General features: G+C 38.3%; 1 protein-coding gene across 1 annotated transcript in view; it reads right to left on the bottom strand.

Moving 5' to 3' along the window:
- Nucleotides 1-2,303: 2,303 nt before the first annotated feature.
- Nucleotides 2,304-24,702, bottom strand: part of LOC126187925 (polycomb group RING finger protein 3) — a 46,168-nt gene continuing 23,769 nt past the window's right edge. Inside the window, exons 4-6 of the mRNA XM_049929287.1 lie at nt 19,607-19,752; nt 18,398-18,541; nt 2,304-3,296 (exon numbers count right to left, since the gene is read on the bottom strand). Of these exons, the coding sequence (XP_049785244.1) occupies nt 3,171-3,296; nt 18,398-18,541; nt 19,607-19,752 (416 nt within the window). The 3' untranslated portion in view covers nt 2,304-3,170. The remainder of the gene's footprint in view (nt 3,297-18,397; nt 18,542-19,606; nt 19,753-24,702) is intronic.

Below are 24,702 nucleotides of genomic sequence, written 5' to 3'. Positions count from 1 at the left end.
TTTACTTTTTGTAACAATATTGCGAAAAGGAAAGTTGCTACTCGCCACAGATGCTGACATGCAGATAGACACAACAAAAAAGACTGTCACAAATACAGCTTTCGGCCAGTAAGACCTTCATCAAAATTGGAAGACATACACGCACATACACACTCACACAAATGCAGCTCACACACACAACTGCAGTCTCAGGCAACTGAGGTCATATTCTGAGCAGCAGCACTAGTGCGTGATGGGAGTGGAGATTGGGTGGGAGGAGGCTAGGGTGGGGAGGGGGAGGGACTGTAGGGTAAGGGCAACTAACAGTGACGTGCTGTTGGGGAGTGGGCAGGGACGAGGTGGAAAGAGGGTAGGGCAGCTGTGTGCAGTTGGGAGGTTAGGCGGAGGGCAGCAGAGGTGGGGGGTGGATGGCAGAAAAGGAGAGAAGTAAAAAGACTGGGTGTGATGGATGACGGAGGGCTGTGTAGTGCTCAAATGGGAACAGGGAAGCGGCAGGATGGGAGAAGACAATGGCTAATGAAGGTAGAGGCCAGGAGGGTTATGGGAACGTAGGATATATTGCACGTAAAGTTCCCACCTACGCAGTTCAGAAAAGCTGGTGTTGGGAGAAAGTATCCATATGGTACAGGCTGTGAAGCAGTCATTGAAATGAAGGACGTCATGTCTGGCAGTGTGCTCAGCAACAGAGCGGTCCACTTGTTTTTTTGCAACAGTTTGTTGGTGGCCATTCATGCGGACAGACAGCTTGTCATGCCCACATAGAATGCAGCACAGTGGCTGCTGCTTGGCTTGTAGATCACATGACTGGTTTCACAGATAGCCCTACCTTTGATGAGATAGGTGATGTTTGTGACCGGACTGTAGTAGGTGGCAGTGGGAGGAGGATGTATAGGACAGGTCCTGCATCTAGGGTTATGAGCCATGAGGTAAGAGGTTGGGAGCAGGAGATGTGTAAGGATGGACGAGTATGTTGTGTAGGTTCAGTGGACAGTGGAATACCACTGTGGGAGAGGTGAGAAGGATAGTGGGCAGGACATTTCTCATTCCAGGGCATGACGAGAGGTAGTCGAAACCCTGGCGGAGAATGTAATTCAGTTGCTTCACCCTGGATGGTACTGAGTTATGATGGGAATGCTTCTCTGTGGCCAGACAGTGGGACTTTGTGAGGTGGTGGGAGACTGGAAAGATAAGGCATGGAAGATTTGTTTTTGTACAAGATTGCAAGGCAGTGTTCACTTTGTGGCCTAAGTTGCCTGAGGCTGCAGTCATGCGTGCCTGTGAGAGAGAGAGAGAGAGAGGTTTATGTGAGTATGTGTATGTGTATGTGTGTGTGTGTGTGTGTGTGTGTGTGTGAGAGAGAGAGAGAGAGAGAGAGAGAGAGAGAGAGAGAGAGAGAGAGAGAGGTGTTTATGTGAGTAAGTATGTGTGCATTTGCCATCTAATTTTGAAGAAGGCCTTACTGGCTGAAAGTTATATTTGTGACAGTCTTTCTGTAGTGCCTATCTATGACTCAGCATCTCCACTATATGGTGAGTAGCAACTTCCCTTTTCACAATATTGTTACATTCCATCATGGATTTTCCATTTTTTTTTTTTTTTTTTTAATAATAGCTTTGGAGCACCACATCGCAACATTCTTTCTGTTTCTCTCTTCCTGCCTTTAAAACAATTTGTATTTCATTTCTATACATAGTGCTGTGCTATAAGCATGTTTTTTTTTTTTATTTATTTTTTTATTTATTTTTTTTTTTAAGAAAACTTCATCCTTAATTGTGTGTTAAACAGGAGAAAGATATTCTAAGAACAATTACTGATTGTTCTTAGCCATGTCCAAATATTCCACTGGGAAATTTAAGACTATATCCACCTGGTGTAGTCACAAGGGTGGAAAAGGAATTAAATAATAACAATAATAATAATAATAAAGAAGAGAAGGAAAGTTATGACTTAGTTCATGAATTTGGGTGCTTTTCTCATAGCCCTCCATATTTAAAGTAAAATTCCAGTGCCTCTTTACTGTGATAGATACTGTAGGAGGCATTTTGGCTATCTGGCTGAAGATTTGATTGGTCTCTTCCAAGTAAAAGTCTAGTGCCTGACCTTACCTTTAGTATGTTCTGCCGAAGAATTAACTATTTCACTACATAAAACAAAAGGAACAAAATATTTACAGTATAAAAAAAGGACAAAAAGAAACTAATATGGCAGTACATTCCAGTCTACACTACTTTTACACAAATAAAACAGAAAAATGAAGAACAATATAAACAATCATTTAAAGTGCATACATAACAAAGCAGAGATCATTTACTAATTGATTTATGTCTGCAGAAAATTTGAAATTCTACAGCAACATAAAGTACAAAAACATAATTCATATTTCTTTATGAACATATAAATGTAACCAAATTTTAGTCCAATAAATTACAAACTGATATCTTTATATAACATAAAACAAAAATTCCCGTCAGTAACACACTACTGATCTCTCAAATAAATCAGTGTTGCTTCCAGTCTTTTACAAACTTAATATGAAATTCTTTATTGCAGTTACAATACTGTTTCAACATATGTAACAAAGTAAAACACAAAATGCATTACAGACTTTGGGGAAATGTGAACAGAACAGAGCATAAATTGACTGGTAATATTCACACTGAATCACATCACATTTAAATTTCACTACATCACATCACATTTAAATTTCACTTTACTGTTTAACAGCTCAATGTGGAACTGTTTTCAGTGACTTGAAATATTGGTCCTAAAACTTGTCAGTCACTCTTCCATTATCAAAAATAATCCTTCAAGTTATAAATATGACTTAGAAATCATGCCAGATTCATCATCTACACAGGAAAGTATGAAGGAATGATGCAAGTTTTTCAGCAACCGTACTGAAACATCACATAGATATACTGTCTATACATGTTCATAAACTGTACATTTAAAACTGCACGGAAAGCATGGATGACATAACAAATACTCTTCACAGACATCAAGGGAAGTTTCAAAGGTTACCACAGCAAATATGCAGCAGACTTTTCTGGTGAAACAAAAAACTATAAGTCATCTTATTTCACTATCTTCACTCTGTCATAAAACATAACACAGCACTGAACGAAATGCAAATTAATAAACTCTCTTCATGATCACTTTCTTTCAACATTTTAAATATCAATACGAGGCCTATATTGCAGCCTCAAGGGTGGGTCGCGAAACCTCCATCTTGTCACATAAACAAATTTTAGTGTATGGTCTTTTCCCAAGAGTTCATCATTGCACAATATATCAATCTGTAAAAAAAGTAAAAACAAAATTAGAAACATGATTTCCCACAGGAAAAGTAGAAATGATAAAAGAAATACAGTCATTGAAAATTAAAATTTTCATTAATAAAAAAAAGTTCAGGAATGGTCCTCTCAGACAAATTAGAGAACACAGGTATGCTTTATCTGTCTGAGGATACTTTTGTAACAAGAACTTTTTTTTTTACAAATTCTTTGGTTGAAGGAATATATTCCACCGCTCAAAGATATAACAAGTGACAATGTGAACAAGCAAAGACCGTTCGAATTTTGATGTGCTACAAGTACAAAAAACTGGTTTCCAAAAACGTTATTGAAATATCACAGGGCATGAAAAGAATGTGTAACAGATTACACATGCAACAAAAAGGTATTTAAGGATGAATGTAACGTGAAACACAAGACTATCTTAATTTTTATCACAAGACAGATACTTATCATGCACATGGACAAAAGATTACAAGGGAAAGTTAAAAAAGTTCTCCTCAGTTATTTGAAGGAAGAACTACAAATGAGATGCAAAACATGGAGAAAAGATGACATTACAGCCTATATCCCATTACATACCAATATTTCTGAAAAGTGCAACAATTTCCAAACTTGAATACACTAAAACAACAACATGTGACTTGCAGATAATTAAAATCAAGGAGTGTGTACTACAGTGATGGTACAGAAGTCATGCGATACCTCCTAATACTGTGTCATATTTCCTTTTGCCCAGCGTAGTGCAGCAACTCGACGTGGCGTGGACTCAACAAATCGTTGGAAGTCCCCTGCAAAAATATTGAGCCATGCTGCGTCTATAGCCATCCAAAGTTGTGAAAGAGTTGCCGATGTAGGATTTTGTGCACTAATTGATCTCTTGATTATGTCCCATAAATGTTCGATGAGATTCCTGTCATGTGAACTGGGCGGTCAAATCATTCGCTCAAACTGTCCAGAATGTTCTTCAAACCAATCACGAACAATTGTGGCGCAGTGACATGGAACATTGTCATCTATAAAAGTTCCATCTTTGTTTGGGAATATGAAGTCCATTAATGGCTGAAAATGTCTCCAAGTAGCCTAACATAACCATTTCCAGTCAATGTGTATTTCAGTTGGACCACACACCACTATGGAGCTACCACCAGCTTGCACAGTGCCTTGTTGACAACTTGGTGGGTCCATGGCTTCATGAGGTCTGTGCCACTCTCTAACCCTACCATCAGCTCTTACCAGCTGAAATCGGAACTCATCTGACCAAGCCACGGTTTTCCAGTCATCTTGAGTCCCATCAATAAGGTCACAAGCCCAGGAGATGCTCCAGACAATGTTGTGCTGCCAGCAAAGACACTCATGGTGGTTGCCCATTAATGCCAAATTTTGCTGAACTGCCCTAATGAGTATGTTGTGTGTGTAACAAGGCACACTGAATACTGTGGTTATTTCATGGGGTGTTGGTTATCTGTTAACACTGACAACTCTACACAGATGCTGCTGCTTTTGGTTGTTAAGTGAAGGCCTTCGATCACTGTGTTGTCCACCGTGAGAGGTGATGGCTGAAATTTGGTGTACTCTCGGCATACTCTTGACAATGTGAGTATTGGAATATTGAATTCCCTAATGATTTCCAAAATGGAATGTCCCATGTTCCTAACTCCAGCTACCATTCCATTCAAAGTCTGAATTCCCTTTGCACAACCATAGTCACATCATAAATCTTTTTACATAAATCACCTGAGAACAGATGACAGCTCTGCCAATGGACATCCCTTTTATACCATGAGTATGCGATACTACTCTCATCTATATAAGTGCATATCACTATCCAATGACTTTTGTTGCCCCAGTGTGTCTATTCAATGCCTGATTAATTATTTTTGTAAAACTAAGCTACAGTTCTCCTACATGTCCCACCAATAGCTAAATGTTTCAATTTTCTCTTTAATAGATCACACTAGTGTTTAACATGTAAATGTTTCTACATACTTTAACCGTCTTTTGTTCCCTGCTACTCACTGTTGTTGCAACTAACTCTTCAGCACTGATACCAGTTCCTATTTGGAAATGTTCCAAAAGGTCAGGTCTATTTGTTGCCATTAGATGTAACATATTTCCATCATGAAACATGTTCTAAATAGTTTTCAGAGAAACCATTTACTGGTTTTTCACACTTGCAAAACTGTTAATGTTCCCATAGATTGTTGGAGGTTAAAGTCTCTTCCATGTGATGATAGTACAATTCAGAAAAAAATATATATTAGTGAACAATAACCCTAGGTTTACTGTAAAGATTTTGGCAACAGCTCAGGTCCAGTCTGGTGTTCGATAGGACTCAAAGATTTATGTCCACTTGTGTTACTGGCAAGGAGAGGTCCCCAGCAGTGGGACAGACATTTTGAAACCACCTATATGATGATGTAGGTTAAGGTCCCAGATATCACAACCTGCAGCCATTCAACCTGGTGGGCCCTCATTTACACACAATCATGAAAAAAGAAAAAAAAGACAGTTTTTCATGGGGTGCTCTACAGCTTTAGAAAAGGAATGTTGTACAAACTGATTGCCTAACCTAATGGTTAATGTATAGTCCTCACATGCAGAAAGTTTTTATTTTTAAATCTTTATCAAAATGCCCCTGGTCATTGTTTTTATTCAATTAATTGGTTTGATTGTAATTTGTTTTATTTCTATTCTGATGTCACATCATTGTAATCACCATATTAACTTTTGCAATTGATATAATTTTTTCTTCCACTGATTCCTTTTCCAATTGTAATCTTTGTGCATGTGAATTTAATTATACTTATTTATCTATAATAATATTCAAACATTTGACAATGCTTATCTAGTGGTTATAATTTGAAAGATGAAATAATCTCTTTATATTGACTGTGAAATGTATTTTTCATTACAAGAAGTACATTTTCTTGATGGTAATGGTCATACAAACATTTAAAACATAAATCCTTATTGCACTATGGACAAAATAATGCTGGCGAATATTTAAATGAAAGAAGGGATTACAAATAAAACAAAATACAAACATATGAGTAAAAAAAATGTTGACTGCAATAACTAGAACGAAAATATAAGATGAGATAACAGAAGAAATTAAATCGAAGTTAATACATAAAAGTAATTAAAATCACATGAATGATAGGAAGAAAAAGAGAGCAACTGAAAAGTTAATACAATGATTAAAGGATGTGACAATGGAATATAGATCAAAAGCTTACATTTAAACGAATTGATTGAATAAAAAATAATGATTAAAGTCATTTCAATAAAAGCTTAAAAATAAAACAATGGAAAATCAAGGATGGAATGTAACAGTATTATGAAAAGGACACTTGCTACTCACCATATAGCAGAGATGCTGAGTCACAGATAGGCAAAACAAAAAGACTGTTGGAAAGTGAGCTTTCGGCCAACATGGCCTTTGCTGGAAACACACACACACACACACACACACACACACACACACAAATGCATGTTGTCTATTTTTGACAGAGGCCTTGTTGGCTGAAAGCTCACTTTGCGACAGCCTTTTCACTGTGCCTGTCTGCAATTCAGCATCTCTGCTGTATGGCTTAAAAATAAAAGATTTCGAAGCACCAAAAGAGATTTGAATCCACATACTTTTGCATGTGAGAACTGGACCTTAACCTTTACGGTACAGAAACAGTCTGTGTAACATTTCTGTTTTAAAGCTGTGGAGCATCACGTGAAATTCCAAATTCTTTTTGTCCATTGCCTGCGAACAAGGTTCCACCAGGGTGAATGGCAGCAGGGTATAATACCTTGGACCTTAACTTACATCATTGTACAGATGGTTTCAAAAAGTCTATCCCAACACTGGGGACCACTCCTTGTGAGTTCATTCTCAAACAACCTCACATGGATCACATGGAGTCTGTATGAAGTAAATCACTTAGTACTGACCAATGGGTACCGAGACCACATAATTTTTTTTACTGCACAGTATGAGCATATTTTGGATTTGTAATCTTTACAGCTTCTTTACTGTAAAGATTTTGGCAACAGCTCAGGTCCAGTCTGGTGTTCGGTAGGACTCAAAGATTTATGTATTGGACAATACCAGTGGGTGTGTACCCTTCTGTATTTGCAGTTTGATGCTATCTACTGTGGACTAAACATGTGGTATACAAGTCCAGAAAAACAATGTCGCTCTTATGTAAAGTGCCGGAATATGCTGTTTTCAGACAAGTTATATTTCAACTTTTACTTCAGTGACAGACACATGTGTGTGATGCTGTTGTGGTAACTGCAACCTAGCAGCCTGAACTACTGAGATGTGTCAGATCTTGAGGTTTGGGACATCACTGTAGACAACATTGATTCTCATCTCTTCAGACTGAGGACAGTCTGAGCAGCAACTGAACAGAAGAGATTTTAAAACTCAGCATACAACCCCTTCTTCATGCAACTATACATACTATACTTTAGAGGGACAACGGTCCTACTATTGTTGATTGTATGTTATTTCCACCACAAAATATTTTGTGAAGGGCAGAACCAAACACTGTGAACCGGAACTGCAAGTTACATTACCTGTAGTTAAGAGACACATATGTTGGAAAGTACTACCTGTTAACTGCAACAGCTATGTGTTGAGAATACCAGCATCTTAATGAGCTGAAATCCACGGACGTCCAAAATTAAAGAAATAAACCACTATTTCCTCGTCCTGTGTCTAATTCATGATATAATCACATGAACTGCCAACAGAAGTGCGTATGATCGTGTACTGCATGGAAGACGACATTCCAGTCAATGGAAAACCATGCCAATGATGAAATCAGACACCTATCAAAAGGGATAATGTTTGCTAGGTAGACCCACATCCATAGCTGCTGTGAACACAGACGGTGCAGTATGGCACGGAGAAGATGCCTACCATGCTCTCTGCGGTGGAGGGACATGGGAAGAATGGAAGCAGGACAGTCGCAAACTGATGTGGCCCAGTGGCTTAATGTGAATTGTTCTGTAGTTTTTTGGATGGAGTGACTGTATCCCGAAGACCAGTGTGGAGCCAACCATGTGTAACATCAGAAAGAACGGACTGTTATTTGGCTGTAAGGGTACGATAGTATCAGCTTACTATTGTATGGCAACTGGCATCTGACCTCGCAGCATCCACTGGACGTGTTGCATAGAAGCAAACAGTGTACAGAAGGCTTTGGTAGAGTGGCCTTTATTGTCAGAGACCTGCTGTATGTGTACCTCTGATGCATCTTCATACAAGGGAACATCTAGAGTGGAGCTGTCAACATGCCACCTTTCCACAGTTGAGTCCTGATTTGGTCTGGACAATGATCCTCGATGGATTCACATCTGGAGGGAATTTGAAGCCCAATTTTGGGACTGATATCGAGGAGGATTTCCAATGGTGCAGGCAGTGACTTTGTTGACCACTTGAATGCGCCTCTTCATGAAACTGTATAGTTAAATTGGCAATGTTTAACAACAGTTAAACAGCATGATGGGATCTTGGGCCCTCATGTGTGGTTGTTGTGAGGTGCTGTGGGCCCAGACTTCGTACTGCTGTACAATAATGCTCAACCTCATAGAGCACGGGTGGTTATGTCTTCCTATAAACAGAAGATATTGTACTCATGGTATGGCCTGCTCACTCCCTCGATTTGAATCCCGTAGAGCATGTCTGTGATGCACTACACACGCGTGAGCATCCACCAACCATTCTCCAAGACTTGTAAGCAGTGCTGCAGGAAGAATGGGCATTATTGTCTCAACATGAGATTGATGACATCATTCACAACATGCCCAGTTGTCTGTCAGGCCTGTATTGCTGCCAGAGTTGGTCACATCCCATACTGAGCACATTAACCAGTTGTCCGAATGTGTGTGCATATCACTTAAGGTGAAAAAAATGAAGAACATTTTTGTCTATTGTTATGCATGTTGCATAAATTCTTTATATTGTTTCTACTTTACTATCACTTGTTTATACTGTTTTGTGGCAAAATAAATGCAACCTTGCAAAATTTCTGTTTGTTGCTTTAATTTGGACACCAACATATTCAAGTAGTACTGCAGGGTAGTCTGCTACCTCTCTTGGATAGTGACAGGCAGGATATCCAGCACACATTTAGAGAGCGATGACAGTTGTGACAAAACTGTAGTCTATAAGGAGCATTCAAATGAAATGGAACAAAACTTCGAACAAACAAACCTGTCAAAATTTGCATATGTTATTTTGGGATAATGTAGTGAGACGTCCAATAAAGCAAATGTAGTATCATCACCTCCCCCTGAAAAGAATTCAAAGCTGCACCCTCAGCAGCCAAGGTGATGTTCATTGTCTGTTTTGATGGCCAAAGTCTGATACTCATCAAATTCCTCATGCACAGAAAAACCATTAACAGTGATGTGTAATGTGAGACACTCCACAGCCTACACAAGTCCATCAAGAGCAAACGGCCTGTGCTACTGACTGAGGGAGTGATTCTGCTCTACGATAACTTGCGTCTACACATCTCCAACATCAGACTAAGTGTAATAGTGATGTTCAAGTGGGGGCAACTTGCATCTGCCATACAAGCCCGAACATGTCGCCTGGTGAGTTCCATGTATTTACTGTACTGAAAAATCATCTCAAAGGGAAGTGCTTTAACTCAAATAACAAGCTGAAGGATACGTGGAGGACTGGTTCCTGATACAGCAACAGGAATTCTGGCAACGGGGAATCCTTCCACTCGTGAAACAGTGGGATAGTTGCACTCAGACCTCTGGTCATTACTTTTAAACAAAGATTTCAATTATACCAACAGTGTTGTTTCTTACCTTTTGTTTTGGACACCCCTCATACTACTTATTATGCTACGGGCTTCACCAAAAGAACATGAATGCACATACTGAGCCCTCGAGTCATGGAAGCGCGTAACACTGCTAGTCTCATTCACTTCACCCCAGAACATCTCCTTAGTAACTTCGTCTTCGAAACTATCTTGACGTGACAGTACATCTAATCTCATCATGCCCAGAGTCACCACCAATAACCGCATAGAGCTTTACTCTAGTAGAAGCGCTGCATTCCCAGTCTGCTAATTTCCATAAGTGCTAGTGCTTAATACTACATACCAATCTTTCCAGCATGACATCTAAGAATGGGGTCAGTCTTACCATTTTTGTGGTTTCTGCAGCCCAAGTATTGATCAGGAAAATTATATAACCTTTCTGCATGGACCACACTGACTGATAGCAGCTAGGAAATATATCACCTCTACTTTTCCTTGATTGAAGACACTAAGCCACATGCATCCAATGCATCATTGCTAGTGAATCTTTGTTATATTGTGGGTTAAGGAATGTCTTCATGTTTCTGCTGGTCCCTTCCGGTCCAGAGATTGTAGTTCATTTTTAGTTTTATGTTTGGGCAGTGCCCACTAAATTCGGTGACTTAATAACAGCTATGAAATCAATGTCACAGCAACTGCAATTAAAACAGAGCCCCTCATACCTTTGTGTATGACTAACATCATATGGCACACAGAGGCTGTCCCATAGCAGCAAAGCTTTGCAGTATGTGTTCTCACAGCTGTGCATTCAAACATCTTTAAAGTACTTTTACACTGATGCAAAAACTGTTGTAATTTAATAATGTTTTCATAATAGGCACATGAATCACCAGAATGATATAATCGAACCATGCCGAAAGCTGAAAATCTGTATCACTAATATAACATAGATTTTTGTTTCTAGTGAACTATAAATGGCTTAGCAAGAGTAGATTATTATACAGTAGGCAATCTTAATTTCATTACCGAAACAAATATGTATTACATTCATCTCATCATCAGCAAAAACTTCATTAAAACATAAAACAGGTTTTATTACAATGCCATATACTGAAAATATGTGTTCCACAAGCACAACAAACAGGTAGATCTCGCCAGAGTAGAATCATGGGTCAGAGAGCAATCCCTACTAGGAGATATGTCATTGTCACTTTATTTTTAGTCACTCTTCATCCCACTGGCACACTATATTCTGGTTCACAAGCAAGGCTTGTGGATGAACAGCACAATTTTTCAAAGATTCTCTTATTGGAGACATGTTATTTTCTTGGTCTCAATCTACCTGAAGAGAGGGAATACATCTGCCTGGAACCTTTGTTGGTGCTATTACACTTGCAGGTACAAGTGCTCATGCTGGCTTGAGGTGATGAAGATCATATACAGGAATCCTTTTGCAAATATACTGATAATCCACTAAAGTGAATGATCAGACAAATAGGAGCAGTTGCCGAGATCCATATGACGTCTTGACTTCAGAATAGGATTTTCATTTCCTAATATTCATCTCCAGGATTTTTGTCTAAAAACATTTGTACAGTCTTGTTTTCTGATGTGCATGTGTCCCTAATCACTGAACATGCGGTTTCATCTTAAGGTGGTGGTTAACTACATCTCTCAGCTTACACATTTCTTGTAGGCTTTTGTGGTGTGTCCACAGTGCTGGCATTTGAAACAATTAATTGGTTCACCACCACCACCACCACCACCACCACCACCAACAACAACAACAACAACAACATCACCATCACCTTCCTTTCAATTATTCTCATCCGGCTTGTAGTTCAGGATCTTCAGGGGAATTCTGTGACCTGGCATTCTCATGATATTTCTGAAGTTTTTCATTCAGGTTGAAGATATTTAATCATGTTCTAAACACACACACACACACACACACACACACACACACACACACACACACACACACACGACCACTGTGTCTGGTCTGACTTCAGCTGTCGGAGGCTGTGATCGTGTGTGTGTGTGTGTGTGTGTGTGTGTGTGTGTGTGTGTGTGTGTGTGTGTTTTTTTTTGGAATTTGCGTATGTGCGTGCATGCATGGGTGCATGTGTGGTCTATTTTTGATGAAGGCCTTGTTGGCTGAATGCTCACTTTCCAACAGTCTTTCTGTTGTATCTATACGCGACTCAGAATCTCTGCTATATGGTGAGTAGCAACTAAGCTTTTCACAATATTTTTGAATTTTAAAAATTGTGATCTATTAGACTCAATAAAATTCGATTTCAATTCTAGGTCAAAAATGCAGAATTCCCTGAGATTTCCAGATAAAATGTAATTCCCTGAGAATTCGAGGTTTTCCAGAAGAATCGCCACCCTGGTATTAAATTCTGTGTTTTTCTATGATGTTTTTAATTACAAATGCATTGGCTGTGCATTAATGACCTTATCTAAATCAATTTTGTTCTTCAGAAATAACAGCTTCTGTGATGTTCTTCATGCAGTTATTGATTATCTTCGAGTACGATTTGTAGTCAGTGTTTAGAGGACTGATGCCTAAAAGGAAATGGTTGGTTCAGTTATGAAAGGCCACATTAGGTACATATCTACATCTACACACAACCTCTGCAAGAATCCATATGGTGCACAGTTTATTTGTTTTGTTTTGTTGTAGGGTGCAAAAACAACTAAGGTCATATGCGCCCATGTCAGGACAGTAGAACACGAAGACGAAAAAGAAGTTACAAACGATTACATGTTAAGCCAGGTACTTTGAGAAAGGTCCATAAAATACACCATAGAGACAATGGAGGTCCTGAACCAAACATTAAATGTCCTTTGCCATACTGCTAAGACAGATAAAAAGTAAAATGCGGTCGAAAGCCTGCATATCGTTCGCTAAAACTGCCGATAACTCAGATGGCAAACGTAAATGAGAACATAAGTGGTTAAAAAAAAGGGATGTGGTGCACGGTGGAGGGTACCTTGTACCATTATTATTCGTTTCTTTTCCTGTTCCATTTGCAAATAGACTGAGAGAAAAATGACTATGTGCCTCCATACAATCCATAATTTCTCTTGTCCTGATGGCCCTTAAGCAAAATGTATGCAGGCAGCAGTAGAATCATTCAGTGGTCAGCTTCAAATACTGGTTCTCTAAGTTTTATCAATAGCATTTCGCAAAATGAATGAACCAACCATAAACAAATCTAGTGGCTGCCTCTGAAAATCTTTGGTGTCTTCCTTAAAGACAACCTGGTGGGGATTCCAAACATTCAAGCAGTACTCAAGAATGGGTTGCATTAGTGTTCTATACATGGCCTCTTTTACGGATGAACTACACTTTCTTAAAATTCTTCCAATAAACCAAAGTTGATCATTTGCCTCGTTCCATTTCAAATCGCTTTGCGATGTTATGCCCAGATATTTCACTGATGTGACTGTGTCAAGCAGCACACTATCAGTGCTGTATTCAAACATTTTTGGGATTGTTTTTTCCGACTCATCTGCATTAACTTATATTTTTCTACTTTTAGGATAAGTTGCCATTCACCAGACCAGCTACAGACTTTGCCTAAGTCATCTTGTATCATTGGATAGTCACTAATCTCCAGGTAAAGAAGAAAATTTAAGGTTAATAAGCAAGGAACAGCCCCTTTTCGTAAATTGAGGTATTTTGCAGTTCTGCTACTGCCATAAATTGTCTAAGCTGTTTAGTGTTATAGATCTGCTTGACTTCACAGGAAGTGGCAGTTTCCATTAAGTGCACTCTATTTCTCAATTGCTTCACTGATTTCTGGACGTCCAACAACACACTACATATCTTTGTTTACATAAAATGGTCCCTTTCCAGGGATAATGAAGGAGACGTTTCAAGAAAGACTCCAACTCTTTACAGTGTTAGAGAGATGCTTCTAGATGAAATAAAAAAATTTCTGGGCGAGTTTCACTGTTGCCATATGGTACACCCACTCCACTGATGGTGATATGGATTTGTGAACTAAGATTAATATTGTTCCCCTATAAGGTTGATAAATACAAGACAACTGACTGAAGTCCTGCATATTGGAGTAAACTAAAAATAATTTGTATGTGGTAGGTGAGTATAAGATTTCTTGCGAATGACTTTTTTGCCTTACTGGCCATCAATCCCTGCAGCACATAATGAGTTTTGTACCACCACTGTGATCCAGATAGTTAAGCTGGGACTCCATTCTTCATGCACACAATAATCCAACACTTCATTACTGTGTTGCTCAGCGATCACTGAAACATCACCAGAATATGTTGTAATAGAGGACTGATGGTGTTGAGCAACACCCAGCTTTTTGATTCTCAGTTTGCGAAATATAGATGCAGCTCTGAATAACCAAGTTCGCTGAAGTGATTACTGTTTAGTTTGACCTAGAGGCCATATATACCAACTGTGTCAAATGTGTCTGCCAGTTAATGAAGTTTTGTCATGCTTTCTTTCAGTAGATTACAGATTGGGCAGTTAGATTGATCCCTACATCCTTGTAAGGTGCCTGAAGGTGAAAATATGAAATCAATAGCATCTAAATGTGACATCAGTAAAGAATGATGAATCTAAGAAGACAACAGGAAAGGGAGAAATAAAAAATATTTATTTTTCCTCATACCCTTTATCACCGATGTCCCTAATGTCTTCCATCATTATGGAAGCTACTAAACTGTATTATCTTTCATTATTGTTTTAGTGTTCACTCTATTTCTCAATTGCTTTACTGATTTCTGGACGTCCAACAACACACTACATATCTTTGTTTACATAAAATGGTCCCTTTCCAGGGATAATGAAGGAGACGTTTCAAGAAAGACTCCAACTCTTTACAGTGTTAGAGAGATGCTTCTAGATGAAATAAAAAAATTTCTGGGCGAGTTTCACTGTTGCCATATGGTACACCCACTCCACTGAAGGTGATATGGATTTGTGAACTTCTGTAATGTACATTCTCAGTGTGCATATTACTTCTCACATTTGCCTCTACCTGTAGCTGCCAAACTGCCTAGTTATAATCACCAGGCCTATTTCTCAGCTTTCACATTCAAAGAGCAATGAGAAAATTTCTCAGACTGATACTGAAAGACTTTGCTGTTTTCAGTCAGAATGGCTTTTCTTGTCTGACAAGACCCTTTTTAGGTCAGAGCACACTGTTCAATGTTTTTACAGCAAGCAGTTACTGTCCCAGAAATGTAATTTTGGAAGGTCTTCAAAACACTCACCTATGGCTGCCATAAACACATACCATGTGGCTAATATATACAATATTAAGTCATGCCAGTTCAGAGTTTTTTTTCCCAAGATGCTGAATGTACATTTATGACTCCCACAAACATCTGTGGGTTCTACAAATTTCATACTTTATATCGTGGCTGCCAGATGCCAATAGTTGCTGACATTATTATAAAAATTAATCGGAACTGAAACATTTGTTACTGTCACTTTTAGATGTCAGCTGGTGTAAGCATACTTTGTACAGTACAAAGAAGGGTGAATTCCACTTTGATGTTGTGTTTCATATGTTTGTTTGTCATGTAAATTAGCTGTAAAAGAAAGTTGAAGAAATATATTTACTTATGTATTTGGATGTAACGATTCTTTTTCTATTTCTCTTCTGCAGTAAACACTACTGAATTGGTTTTATCTCTCTATCCAGTTTCAATACTATCAGTAACAAAATTTGAGTGCTAAATGCAGAAAATCCAAACAATAAAAATATTTTAAAATTCAAACTGAAGATTTCTAAAAATAAGTTACAACTTCTGACAAAACACAGATTCTTGCCAGTCTGCTGGTAATGGCTGTTACTTACAAGACCAGCATCATACATTCTAACACTTTGTTGCCCCAAAGAAGTTTCACTTAAACGGTTCCCATAAATTTCTGTTGTTGTTGAAGAGGCTCCACACTACTATATCCTGTGCAAGACTCTTCATCTCTGAAAACCACTGCAACCCACATCTATTTGAACCTATTTACTAATATTGTACTTCTCCCTTGGTCTTCCTCTGCAATTTTTACCCCACCAATATTAAACTGATGATTCCTGTATGTCTCAAAACGTGTCCTATCAACCAGTCACATTATGCCAAGAATTACTTTTCTCTCCAGTTCTTATTAGTTATGTGATCTACCAACCTAGTCTTCAGCATTCTTCTGTAGCACCACATTTCACGAGCTTTTATTTTCTTCTTGTCTGAAACGCTTAAAATCTATCTTTCATGTTCTTGCAGATGTGGAAATGCAAGGAAGTCAGAGTGTGCTAAATCTGGCATGGAGTGTCAATGATCCACTAGTTTACAATACAGATACTTCACTTACTCTAAACTCAAAGCAACTTTGAGGGTAACTGCACTGTCCATATGGAAGACGATTTTTCCCCCCTTTTGAAATCCAAGCAATTTCATGGATACTTTCTTTTTATAAAATTGACTTATAATTATTGTTCTATCCCTTGTAAAGTAAACAATAAGAAGATACCCTCCCTGAATCCAAGAAAAACTGGACATAGCCTTTCTAGCAGATGGAATGCAGTTCATCTTGTTTAATTCTAACCACTCCTGTCCAATTGCTTTGATTACTGTTTCATTTTTCGTTTTGAAGAACCACGTCACATACGAAGTAACAAATTGGCACACAAAATAAGTTGGACTTCTTTAACAATATTCCTATTTTGGCTGGTATTCAATAAATGTAGCACTCATCTTGTTTAGAGGTTTCTGATGATAGCTTTCACGTATAATTTAACAAATCATTTCTTATGATGTGCCTATGGCATCACCTATGTTGTAGCCCTTTCATAGTCAATTTAATTCTTAGTTAAAGTTTAAGGACATCACTCACATCTATCATATTCATGATGTCATACTTCTGCACTTCCATGACAAAGTATGTCCATATGGTGGTAAGAGTACAGTGGAGTGATTTAATAAGGGGATTAATAATATGCGTATGTGACTCAGCCCACAACTGTAGTTTATGGGAAATGAAGACATATTGCTAAGACAAGAGAAGGTCCTTTGAAAATGGTTTGTTAGCTGTTTGTCAGCAGCATTGTATACTTCTCTTAACATTAAGCTGCCCACAAGCACACAGGAAATGTCAGTCTAAAAGAAGAATGACTGCAACAGGGCAGCACAAATACACCAAATATGTCACTAAAAAAGATTAAGCCATTGGGAACACGATCCTAGAAAAAGTTTTCCCAATACCAGAAGCATATGGCAGCCAAACCTGAAAATTCTGACATGTATTGCTTGAGGAACTTGATGGATAGACAAATTGGTACCAAGACACCCTAGTGTAATCTATGACTCTATAACACAAAACCCATTTGCTGGAGAAAGCAAACAACTGGAAGGAAAACATAGGACAAAGAAGGGCAAGGAGAAGAACACTTTGTGAAAAAGTTTCATTCACTTGGAACTTTGGAGAGCAATTCTGCAACAAAGAGCTCTGTCTTGTTGCAGTCTTGGAGGAGTCAATATGGGTCAGTGGCTGCTGCTTAGAGATGGTAGCCTTGGTAAAATCTGTCACTGCCACCTTGTCACACCCTGTTGCTAACAGTCACATGATGAAATTCACTGCACTGTATTGAGGACATAAAGCACGTGATCCGAGTCATCCATGGCAGATGTCACCACTAACTGCTCTCTACCACAGTACTGATGGTAATCCTCTGTTTTTCTTCAGCATCACCCCACTGTCGACAAGAATGTTTAATTCCACAAAATGCGTGTCTCAAGCACTACCAGAACCTTGCTCTTTTGCTTTGTTCCAGTGGCTCAATATAAGTAGTTGCAAACTTTATATTTCATTGTCTGATACCCCACATTTCCATATCACTTTCCTGTACTCCTCTTTCCAATTGTAGGCATACTGTAGCATGTTTGTCTGATAGTAACTACTCTGGCAATGAGACTAATGAATTAACTGAACCCTTTTGCATAAACTAATGCAATACAAATTAATTATCCTAAATATTTAAGGATCACTGTGCATTTTAATCAAATGGAGTATCTGTGAGTATATAAGACAAAACATCTGGCATCCAATGTGGGGTGAAACAACTATGAGAAGTACAGGCAATTCACTGAGCCATAAGGAGCAGTTTTCTTATAAACCTTCACCACATTTCAAGGAATTTTTGTTGGTGATAAACTACCCAAAACAAAAGTTTAACACTTGCCAAGTGAATAAACACACACACACACACACACACACACACACACACACACACAAGTAAAAATTAAGACACCTGCAGTTTCTGAAAATGATGTACTTACGTCTCTGTATTTCTCTGTCCCATTCAAGACTTTCTTGGCAATAAACTTTTTGAGGTGCGTAATTGTTGCCTGTGCTGAGCATCTGATGAATCTTCGCTTCAGAGTCTTTAAGTTTGTGCTTACACACTCCAGACATACATTTACCTGAAAAGGAGAAATGAGAGACTGATGTGGTTATTAGCAAATATGTTCATTATTAAAGGAAAATCAAATGGATATTGCTACAGACTGAACAGTAACAAAAGCAAACCATGGTGTCTGAATTTTTTTATAATGCCAATTAGCCATAAGTAATAACAAATAACAAAGTGCCATTAATCGGATAGCATACAACAGAAAATCAAACACCAGAAAAGAAAAGAAAAGAAAAGAAATCTGAAAATTGAGAAGAGAGATGAAAAACAGGCAATCTTATAACACATGACCAAGCTATACAACTGAAAAACCAACACGCTTTGACAAAGGCCAATAAACAAATCTAAATTACACATCATCAATTTTTTTCAGCAAATTGCTCCAGGATATGGAAGTTAAGTTCAGTGATAATATCAGCTCACTATCGTTTGGTAATATGAAATGTAGGTGAGAACATGGGACAGAGGCAGCAAAATGTAAATTTACAACGGTATGCAAGAACACATAAAAAGGGAAAATTGGACAATATGAGACACAATTAGGAAGAATAACAGAGATTCTACATTTATATCCCCATAAGGGAACTAGCTTTGATTATTATTTACTTGTATGGTTCACGATCTACCGCAAATTTAGACACCTAATGTGTTGAGTGTCATGACAGTCTCTCTTGTAGGTGGCTCATGAGCACATATGTTGTGGTGAGTTTTGTTGTAGCATGTTTGTGTTATTGTTAAATATTATTACAGAGAAGATACAGGGTGAAATGATGTTGGCACATTAAATAATTGTCTTGAATAGTGTGTCCGAATTTCAGGAGACACTGAGGAGAGGTTTAGAATTTAACAATGACACTGGCGGGAAAAAATTTTCACTTCTATAGACGGAAGTTCTCTATGAAATGTTCCCAAAATTTCCTTTACATATGACTACACCCCTAGTTAGCTCACAATCAAAAGACAGCTCCTTTCTGTCTCCTTTCATCTCACTAAGCAAATGTACTGACAGCAAAAAATTGAGAGTTTTATAGTCAAACAGGTATAGAACAGGCACAGAAAATACAAAATACATTACCTGCTCATCTTGCCGATGGTAATCAGACTCTGCATGAGCATCAGCAGGTACTTTCTCCTCTTCCAGTTCACCAGCATTTGGTGGAATGTCTTTTGGACATGCAAGACCTCTGACACGATAAAATTCTCTTTCCCTCTTTATCTCATCTGGAAGCAAAAATGAAACAGTGTCATTAACAGTTTATTAATTTTTTGAAATATTTCATGAGCACCAGAGAGCATAAGTAGTTGGACAAAAAGAAATCCATACAGAACATATTATATCTAATTTTTCAATGTAAGTATGCTAACTCAAGGCACATTCCAAGAGTATTTGGCAGAGGAAAAATTCCCCTGACACTTACCTCTATGTAAATGTACGCTGATAACAGACAGTACTGTAGCTTTTGTTCTTTAACCCTCTGAGTACCAATAGTTTCTGCTTGAAACTGCCATTTTATTAACTTTTTTTGAGGTACTGGTGGCTTTCACACAAAACAACCAATGCTAGTGCAAGACAGAGCCATTTGGTGATACAATGAGGAACTTCTACGAATGCACTGCAGTGTAGTAATCACTTACAGTGTTTAAAGCAACAGGCGTGGTGGTGAATGTGCTATGTGATTGTATGAGATTATGGCAGTCATACTGAGGAGATCACTGACAGTGAAAGTAAGCGCATCTAAAGGTACTTACAAAAATTTTAAAGTTTGTACTACTGCATTTACGAGGGGCTTCAAAATGAAACCACAGGAGCAATAAGTACTTTTGGTATGGATTTATTAAATTTTAGATCCATTTTTGTTTGTTTAATTAGGACTATAATTTGTTTTGGGGATTACGAGTTCATGGAAGTTTCGAGATATGGGATTGTGTCTAGAGAAAATACAAAACTGCTTTCAAACACAAAGGGTGATTTGATAAGTCTGGCACCAAAGTAAGAGAAAAATGTTTGTTTCTTAAACAAATCACCTCATTTCTCAACAGTCCAGCTTTTTCATCCTATCAGAAAAATTGGTTCTGTCAAACTCTGCAAAATATTTGTAGACTGCACAACTGTCACTTCCTCATTTGATAAACATTTCTTTCCAGCAAGCTGAAGTTTCAAGTTAGGGAACAGGAAGAAGTCACTTGGGGGCTTAGACTGGTGAATAGGGTAGACGAGGAACCAATTCAAAGGCAAATTCATGCACTTTCGCTACCGTTATCGGTGACGTGTGGGATGATGCATTATCCTGGTGAAAGAGCACTTATTTGCTTGCCTACCTTGGTTTTTTTCCAGCCAAACCAAGTTTCAAATGATCCAACAATGAAGCATAATAGGATCCAGTTATGGTTCCACTTTTTTCCTGGTAATCTATGAGGATCAATCCTTGGGAATCTCAAACAGCAGTGCCATCACCTTACCAGCTAATAAAATGGTCTTTGCCTTCTTCGGTGCACTTTCACCAGTCTTTGTTCATTGTTCTTACTGCCATTTTGATTCTTGTGTGTAATGATGGAGCAAGGTCTCATACTGTCAGAGACCAGTGCAAAAGGTCTTCCAGATTGTGATTAAACATCACCAGACATTGTGCTGAAATGTTGAGCCGGATGCACTTTTGGTCAACTGTGAGCAATCACAGCACGCACCTAGCACACAGGTTCTTCATAGTCAATTCTCAGTGCAGGATATAATGCACTCAATTGAGATGCCTACAGCCTCAGCAATCTCACAAATTTTTATTCAGTGATCTTGCAATACAATATTAAGGACTTTGTCAATGGTTTCCTTTGTATTGAACTCAACTGGACGGTCAGAGTGCACTTCATCTTTGGTGCTTGTCCAAACATGTTTAAATTCACCTGAAAGTAAATGGTCTTTAATGATGATGCAGAGACCATTGGAACTTCTAATTTGTGTGTCAGGCCAACCCTTCAAATAAAAATGCTTCATGACAGAACTAAACTGTTTTTGCCAGTTTCAATCGCAGGTGACACACTGACCAATTCAGAAGACTGTCGGTAATGAACTGCGCACTGTACATTGTTGAAATTCTTTATACAATCCTTGGAATAATCCTCAAATAATCAAGATTACCAATCACGAAGGTGCAACAAAAATGTTCCATTTATCAAACTACCATATTATATCTCATGAAATGAGGGGTAGTTGAAAACTGTATGTCCCAGAGGGTCCAAAGTGAAACCACCTCCTTAAAGCAATTGACTGTTTACTTTCTGCCAATTCCTTCTAGTATTAACTGCTTACTCTGATGATAAAGGTCAATTTTGTGAATACTTTTTTTAACCTTGGAATTGACATGGTTAAGAATGAAAGAAAACGATAAACTAAAATACAGCAGCACAGAAAGAATTGTTAATATAATGTTTGACCTAAATCAACACTGCAGCATAAATAAATAACTGAAAAACGAAAAATATGAACAAATATACTGGTGGATGACATGTACATTATCTGATAAAAGGTATCCATGAGATGGGGATCTGTCAGTATAAAAGAAGGCAGGAAGTATTGTGTTGCTAGTAAAGAAGCAGTAACAATAGAATGGGTCAGTCGGGAGAGATCAGTGACTTCAAATGTGGCCTAATCACAGGATTTCACCCATCAGGGACACTTCAACCCTTCTCAAACTACACAAGTTGACTATCAGTGTTAAGTGAAAATGTGAAGGAACAAACACAGCTAAACCAAGACTAGACAGATCTCATGTACTGACGAATAGGGATCGTCAATCTATGCAGATAGGGAGGGGTTGAAAAATCACATGAAATCAGCAGAAGGAAGCATTCCTGAGTTACAGAGTGATACCAGCAGTCAAGCTAGCACAATGACCGTGCACATAGGGAGTTACAAAGAATGGGGTATAAAAGCCGAGCAGCTTCTCATAAGCTACATATTCCTTCAGTCAGTGCTAAGTGATGCTTGAGATCATGTAACGAGTGACACCACTGGACTGTGGATGGCTACAATGAGTGATGAATCTCACAATATCCTTTGGCAATCTATTGGAAGTGTTTGGGTTTGGCGAATGCCTTGAGAACATTACCTGTCATGTGTAGTGCCAACAGTGAAGTAAGGAGGAGCTGGTGTTCCGGTACAATGTTTTTCATGGTTAGAGTGTGGTCTCTTTACTGTTCTTAAGAAAGTCTACATGTTGTATGAAATGAACACATTTTACACCATTGTGTAGAGTGTACAGTAAAGCAACAGTTTGGTGACTGTGATTGTATCAGCACGACAATGCACCTTGCCATAAAGCTGTATCTGTGAAGTAAAAGTTTGTGGACAATAACATTCCTGAAATGACCTGGCCAGTGTCCAGATCTGAACCCAGTGTAACAACTTAGGGGTGAGTTAGACAGTCGACATCATTCCAGACCCTAGCATCCAATGCTTCCTTCCCTGGTTTTGGCTCATGAGGAAGAATGGGCTGCTATTCCTTAACAGAAATTTGGATACTTCACTGAAAGTGTCCCCAGCAGACTTCAAGCTGTCTTAAAGGCAAAGGGTGGTCACACTCCATATTAAATACATGTCTGGATACTTTTGATCAATGTATACAGAGTGAATCAGAACTCCACCAACAAACTTTCAGAGGCTGTTCAGGGGTACCTTCTGAGTATTTTAGTATAACGGACCCAAGGACTCAGGCAGCTCATTACAGAGTAATCATGTAATTATGATTTATTTTATTTGTTACCACAGTTACCTCTGTTTTTGAGAAAACATCTCCACAGTGTTAAACAGACCTGCAACACGTAAGCACCAATACATACAATACATGACAGTGCAACGCTACAACCCTCAGACGATGCAAAAGAACTGTGACGTTGCCATCAGTGTGTGTACAGCTCAGTGTAGTGTTGTCATTCCACTGTACCATTGCAGTAACTGACCCCATACATGAGTTGCATATCTGTCAACTCTTCACACTACCCACAATACTGCTTTGTATCACTGTTTACACACAACTAACATTGCCAGAAAAGAAAACCCTAAACAGAACCAAGCAGTACTGAAGGAAAACTTGAGAGTAAAAAGAGCATTACTGTCGTCAACAGCAGGTATCGTAAGAAAATGGAAACAAGACACACAATGCATACCATGGACATTTGCACTGCTTCAGTGCAATACAATTACAAAGCTAATTGGGGCACGAAATGCAATACCTCTATAAAAAGTCAATAGGCTGTCAGTTCATTCTACAAAAATATTCAGAAGGTACCCCTGAATAACCTATAAAAGTTTACTGGTGGCGTTCTGTTCCACCCATACAGGTAAAGAAGGCAACACACAGTAGCTATAATACAGGAAATTAATCAGTACATCCAATGTAATAACAACAATGTTTAATTTTCAGTTGTTTTCTATTGAAGATTTATTCATGTGTGATGGGAAAATCATTGTCTAGGTGTCGATTTCACTATTTTAGTATTCCTATATTTGATATGCATAATGACATTTATTTAAAGTTATTGTCATCATTTAGTCTTGAGCACAGTATAATGGGCAGCAAGTGAAAATGTTCTCATCATTTGCAATACTTCTGACATTTCCCCCAGGAGACGCTGACTTCCCTAAGTTTTCTACAAACACTTGATGGTAAGTGACTCATAGCTGACATATGACTCTGCCCTTTTCCCGGTAAGTGTTTTAAGAAAACAGCTTTACAGTGATTGATTAGATTCCTGTAGGATGCATAAAGCCCCCTTGAAACCAGCATTCTGTTGCTGTTATAGAAAGGTTTAAATTAGGCGTAACTAAATATTTTTAATACAGTCCAGTTATGAAATGGCATAGCTTCTCCAGACTATGTTGTAGGAAGATATTCTCATGTTTCATAACTCTGGCTACGACGTTCCAGGTTTGACAGATGCGTACTACTGCCGAATTTATTTATTTATTTATTGGAAATTTGTGGTAAGGTCTTATGAGACTAAACTGCTGAGGTGATCACTCCCTAAGCTTATGCACTACTTAATCTGCCTTTCCAAATAAAACTTTTAGACCCATTTTGCTACTAAATTTTCTAGTTTTTTTTTTTTTTCTTTTTTTTTTTTTTTTTGTGTGTGTGTCAATCTTCTTCCCTATTACTTGTCAATAGTAGAAGCAAG

The sequence above is a fragment of the Schistocerca cancellata genome, chromosome 5 (genome assembly GCF_023864275.1).
Source record: "Schistocerca cancellata isolate TAMUIC-IGC-003103 chromosome 5, iqSchCanc2.1, whole genome shotgun sequence".
NCBI classification, from domain to species: Eukaryota; Metazoa; Arthropoda; class Insecta; order Orthoptera; family Acrididae; genus Schistocerca; species Schistocerca cancellata.
The sequence above is the reverse complement of the archived record's forward strand: the minus strand, read 5'-3'. Positions and strand labels throughout refer to the sequence as shown.